Below are 6,000 nucleotides of genomic sequence, written 5' to 3'. Positions count from 1 at the left end.
ATGAGAAAGGAATTGAGTATAGTTTAGTTAAGGAGAAAAGCGTGGAGCCAAAACTGAGTAATCTTTGTCTTGTGCATGGTATTGTGGTTCTCCAAACAGGTGAAAAAAGCCTGGGTGTCCTTTTACTGATAGGAAACCTGGACATGAGAGCTCGTCATTTTCACGGTTAGGTAATGTGAGGATCCAAGAGAAGAGGGTATCTACACACTGAGGAATGCCTAAGGCTGTCAGAAGCCTCAGGAGAGAGGCACAGAGCAGATCTGCTCTCAGCCCTTGGAAGGAGCTAACACCTTGATTTTGGACTCTTAGCCTCCAGAAAGTGGAGTATTTTCTGTTCTCTAAGCCACCCAGTCTCAAGTGCTTTGCTACAGCAGCCACAAGAAACTAGTAAGCATGATTTCTGGAAGGAGTCATACTAATCTTAGCAAGTGGACAAAGGCAACTGTCATTCAGGGAGGGTGAAGAAAAAGAGATGACTTGGTGATTTCAGGAAAGAGTAGTATAGCCAGCAGATACCAGCCCAGTAGCCAATAGATAGTGGTGGCTTATCCAGGGAGGTAGGAGAAAGGCTCACTTCTGAGAACATACCCAAAAGGCATGGAAGAAATAGGAAAGGACATTGCCTTTGGGTTACGGCCTCGGACCTCACAAAACAAGCTAGCAGCTTGAACAAATTCCCATGGTTTGCAGATGTTTCAAGCCTCTGTCTCAGGGGTGAAAAGCGGCTAGGGTGAAGAGGAACCCAACACTGGCTACAAGTTCGGATGAACCAGGCATGCATCTCCACCAGAAACCAAGGGGCTGCCAAAAAACCCTTTTCTTAATCAATTGTATTTTATTGTCAGTTATAAATATTTTCCGTGTCCCCTATTTACAGTTGCAAAATAGTTTGGGATATTATACCCCCCACCCAGCATCTTTCTATAAACTCCATGAAAATTGAATAGGAAATAAAAAGCTCTGTGAAGGGGGCCCACTAACCTGGCACCCCCAGACTCCAAACAACCCCACAGCGGACAGCAGGCAACATCACAGCAAATGCTACACAGTAGCAAAGGGGTGGCTGGTGGCAGCTTGAAGGTCAGGACACAAAGCTCCGAAGGACGTTGGTGATGCTCCAGTGCTGGCCTGAGCACTTCTGCAGTACCAGCTGGTAGCCGAACTCCAGGTCGCTGTTCTCTTGCAGCTCCAGACAGCGCTTGGACTTGCGGTTCTGGATGGGACCGCCCTAGGAGCAGTGGACAGAGGGGTCAGGGGACACGTGGGATACTCCAGGAGACCCAGGGAGCCCAGTGGTCTATTAGGACTGTGAGCTTCTGCACGTGAGCATCTGCAGAGACCCAAGTGCTCCCATTCCTGATGCTGGTTTCTATCAAACTTAGGCTCTTGGATGCTATCTTTTAAGACACTGAGCTCCCCAAGCTGTGGATATACATGTTTCCTCCATGCTTGTAATGTTCCAGAAGGTTTCATACCCTAAGAATCTTCCATGTATGTTTCAAACCTTGAAGGCTGTTCCCTAAAGCAGCCCCACAGTAGCAAAGGGGAAACCCCTTCTTTTTGTTTGTAGGGAGCTCCTTGCAGGGTGGTGAGCTTGACACATCAGCCCTGGCTATCTGAACATCTTCATTGTAACTGATGCTGTGGTCAGCCGGACTTGGCCTTCGAATCCAGAAATGCTGGGATGGGTGTGATCCTGATGATCGAGTCCTTGAGAATTCATGAAACTCATCTTTCCTTAAAATCTACCCCATTGCACATACTAAATCCACCAGCACAACCATGTTCACTGCAGCACTATTTACCATAGCAAAGATATGTAATCAACCCAGATCTCTCTCAGTAGATGATTGGATCAAGAAGACGTGGTATTTGTACACAATGGAATTCTATGCTGCTGTCAGAAAGAACGACATCGCCCCATTTGTAAGGAAATGAAAGACTTAGAAAAAATCATATTAAGTGAAGTCAGCCAGACTCAAAGGAACTTAGGCTCAATGGTTTCCCTCATTTGTCATAATCAGTAGAAACCTTGGGCTCTCCTAGCAGAGATTTGCAATAGAGCAAAACCTAGATACATAAGGCCATACAGTATGACGCTAAATGAAAGGACCTCTAGGATATAGAAACAAAAGCCATATAAGGAGTGATTGTTGTCCTTAATGTACTATGTTACCTCTCATCTGTTTTGCTGTCCCTTGGTTATCTCATGTGGTTACATTATCTCACTTTGTTATCTGATATATTGGATATATTTGTATTTGGTTATTTGAAATTGGATAGGGAAGGGGGGAAAACAAGATGAAGGGTGGGGGTGGGGGGAGGGAAATGGGGACCAAGACATGAGAAAGGGTATCAATGTATGTGAATTAATGCACCTTCTATCTGGCAAATATAATGTAACCTCTCTATTAATTATAATAAAAATATCTGAAAAAAATTTACCCCATTGAATCTCCCATCATGGCAGTAGCCAGGTATTTGTGGGGGAGATCTGGACATTTTGATTTAGCCCTCATTCTCCTTGATATCCTGCCAATTCCACTGTCCTCATGTCTATGACTGGCCCCCTGGCCTTCTGCTATGATGGAAGCTCCAGTTGGGGTCACTGTTAGACTTCACTTGATGAACTGCATCAGTTATAAGGAAGAGTCTGGAAGACAAGGCCCACCTGCCTAAGTATACCACAAGAGGCCTTCTTAACTTCTCACTCTGTCTTCTCCAGCCTCATAGCTGACTTCTTCCCAGATCCACACCTTTTGTTAAAACTATGTCAAACTCTTTAGTTTCCTGGACTCATGTACATTATCTTAAGGCTCTTGCACTTGGAACGAATTCTGCTGTGGGTATGGGCCTTCTCCATGGGTCTACAGCAGGCTCTGGAACTCAGTCATGTTTCTAACTTAGCTCTGGCTCTATGTCCTCCAGGAAGTCTTTTCTACCTCCCTTCCTCCTGAACCTTCCCAGTGTGCTCAGCTGGCTTGGTGCCATTCATTCTGGGTCTTCTGTAGCTCCCAGTGCACAGTGAACTGTGGGAGAGGGAGCTGGCAAACCTCTTTTATGATGAAGTCATCTTGAGTGGGCCACAATCATCCCCATGGAAACCAGAGCCATCTCAAGAGGACACGAGGCACAGTTCTCACAACTATTTAGGGAGCTGGCAGCATCTCCTAACAGTGAACACATATTTCTCAAGATCCAAGAACTGCATGTCTAGGCTGATATCTATCAGGAAAATGTGTACATGAAAACTGTATTCCAGTGATTTCTACAACACAATGTATAGAACTTCCAAGCTGGAAACCTCCCAAACACCCATCAAAAGTAGAATGGATAAACAGCTTGGGGTATAACTGTATATTGTTACACAGCAACAAAAAATTAGTTAGCTCAATAACAAATACATTTCCCAATGCTGAGAATGGTGATGCCTGTCTGTAAACCCAGAACTCCATAGGCCGAGGCAAGAAGGTGGTGAGTTCAAGCACATACTGAGCTAATCACAATGTTCTAGCTCTCTCTCTCAAAAAAGTCTCACAAGTGCAATGCTAAGCAAAAAGAAGCCAGATAAATAAATACAGACATCATTGTACTTATGAAAACCTTCTGAAATAAAAGCATGGTACAAAAGGCAGGAATGTTGTCAAGAACGTTGCCAGGAATGAAGTCAGGAATGTTGTCCATTTTGTAGAGAAAAGGAGACAAAAGAGGATTTTGGGTTCCATAATGGCTTATTTCCTGACCTTACCACAAGCACATTACTTTCTGATGCTGAGGACTAATCTCAGAATGAGGGCCACCATCTCACTCACACTGGCTTCTTAAATGTGGCCAAGGAATCAGCATGTCTGGTAGCCAAACCTGACTCAATGCTTCCATGACCACACATGGCATTATTATTATTTATGAGCTGTCCTATCAAAACCAGTGGTTCTGTTGGGTCCCCATGCTGTCCCGCAGATCTGGGCTTTTTGGAGTCAGAGGCATTCCCTGTGACACTTGCTCCAAGCAATGCCAGTCAGTCCATCACTCTTCTAGCCCAAGTTTCCACAGCTTTTTGTCAACATTGTAGTCTCAAAGTTAGAGCACATCTGTGGCCACACCCAGGCATGGCTATATCACCATTGCTTCTTAAATAGACCTGTGGCCAGTCTCCATGGGTCCCTCCAAATGGTGCTGCCAGCCCAGTCACCTGACTGTTGGAGGAGGCTGGGAGCAGAGCTCACACATGGGAAGCAAAACCATTCTAGGTTGGTCCCACTGTAAATGGATGTCCCAGGTTGAAAGGGGGTAGTGCTAGCCCAGGACTGCTCTTCTGGTGTTTGAGACAAGCCTTTGTGCTTCTGCTTTTTCTAGAGGGCCATTGGATACTTTCTGTTCTGATTCTTGGGAGGATGAGCAGAAGGACTGCTGGGAAACTCCTTCATCAGCTATGAAGCAGCAAGTGGAGAGGAGGTGACTCCCCACATCAGTATACAGAATGGGGCAGGACCACATGCCCCATCCGTGCTGCTGAAAATCCTGGCTGCCTGGTACATCCTCATAGCCCAGGCCAGGTGGGGTACTTCATAGCCTGTGGACCACTGGAGCTTGGGCAGTCTTATCTAACATAGAGGTAGCCTCAACCCCTTCCTTTCCCTCCATCTACATTCTCAGCTTTCCTTGGACTCCTTGCCAAGGCCCCCTAGGGACGGGAGGAGAAAGCAGAGGTCTCTGAGAAGGAAAGCCTCTTTCAGAGATTCTAGGCTGACATTTCTCATGCCCTCTGCACCAGATAGACAGGAAGTGTGTAATTCTCTGGCAGAAACAGCCACTGTGGCCTCTTACATGGACATGGAAGAAGTGGCCGGAGGCCAAGAGCAGAGCTGGAGTGGGTGGAAGGGACACAGCTTCAATGTGGGCTGGCCATGGAAGGTAGAGGATGGGGCCAAGAGCTTCCTCCCCTGAGGCCAAGAGATGAGCATGTTCTTGAGTAGGGAGGGGGTCCTGGATGCTCCTTGATACCATCTCTAGGAGTAAAGGGAAGAGTGGTAGAGGTGGCACAGACCACAAGCCCTGCCCTTAGACCTCAGCATCTCTCCCTGAGCAAATGCTTAAGCCCACTCCCTTTCATTGGAAAAACTGTTCACCAAACTTGCAAGGAGGCCTTCCCTTCCTCCACTTGGCAACTTCATTCAGTGCCCACTAAGCAGCCTGATCTCATCTGTACCACTACTTGTTGGCTCAGCAGCAAACCTAAAACTTGTAGTAGCTGGTGCTCAGATGCTATTTGCCTGTAGTAAATATGCTTTCTAGACTCATGTCCATGTAGCCCTGAGGGGTTAGGATGGAAAGAATCCATGTACCAGGGCAGTTGGAGGCTTGCCCAGGGTCTCCTGCTAGTAAGTGATAGAGCCAGGCTGGGAGCTTGGGGTGGGGGTTCCTTACATTTTTCTCCTCATCGCTCTCCACTAGGATAGGTAGCCAGTACCACCCCATCATTTATTCTACTCCATGCTTGTCTTTGAGGTGGCGGTCCAAAATGAGGAAGCTGGCAGTACCCAAGGCTGAAGAAGAGGTGCACACAAAATTGTGGAGCTGAAAAGGAGACTCAGGAGTGCTGGGAGCAAGGGGGCAGGCAGCAGTTGCAAGAAGTAGTCAGTCAAATGAGGGCTGGACACAGACGCGGTTACCCAGAGGTTAACTGGGGAACCCCTGTGTTTTTAGCATAAAGCTCCTGCATCAGCAGATGGCTAGAGGTGGTCAAAGGCTCTATGCATATTGAAGGGAGAGCAGGCATGAGGAAAGAAGGAGACATTGAGATCCAAGGGGTGAGAGTGGGGCTGGCTGATGTGGTCCTGTGAGCCCCTGAGCAGATGCTGACTGACAGGCGACCCAGGCCATTCTCGGAGCTGGTTGGGTTAGAGACTGGGAGGAAGGAAGGAAGGAAGGAAGGGAAGAAGGAAGGAGGGAGGGAGGGAGGGAGGGAGGGAAGGAAGGAAGGAAGGAAGGAAGAAAGGA

The 6,000-nt window shown here is 47.3% G+C and overlaps 1 protein-coding gene across 1 annotated transcript in view; it reads right to left on the bottom strand.

Annotated features, from left to right (window-relative positions):
- Positions 1-815: 815 nt before the first annotated feature.
- Positions 816-6,000, bottom strand: part of Galnt18 (polypeptide N-acetylgalactosaminyltransferase 18) — a 297,982-nt gene continuing 292,797 nt past the window's right edge. Inside the window, 1 exon segment of the mRNA XM_090348146.1 lies at positions 816-1,228. Within this exon segment, the coding sequence (XP_090204272.1) occupies positions 1,082-1,228 (147 nt within the window). The 3' untranslated portion in view covers positions 816-1,081.

The sequence above is a fragment of the Megascapheus bottae genome, chromosome 16 (assembly GCF_031878675.1).
Source record: "Megascapheus bottae isolate mThoBot1 chromosome 16, mThoBot2.hap1, whole genome shotgun sequence".
NCBI lineage: Eukaryota > Metazoa > Chordata > Mammalia > Rodentia > Geomyidae > Megascapheus > Megascapheus bottae.
This window is presented reverse-complemented; position numbering and strand designations above follow the sequence as displayed.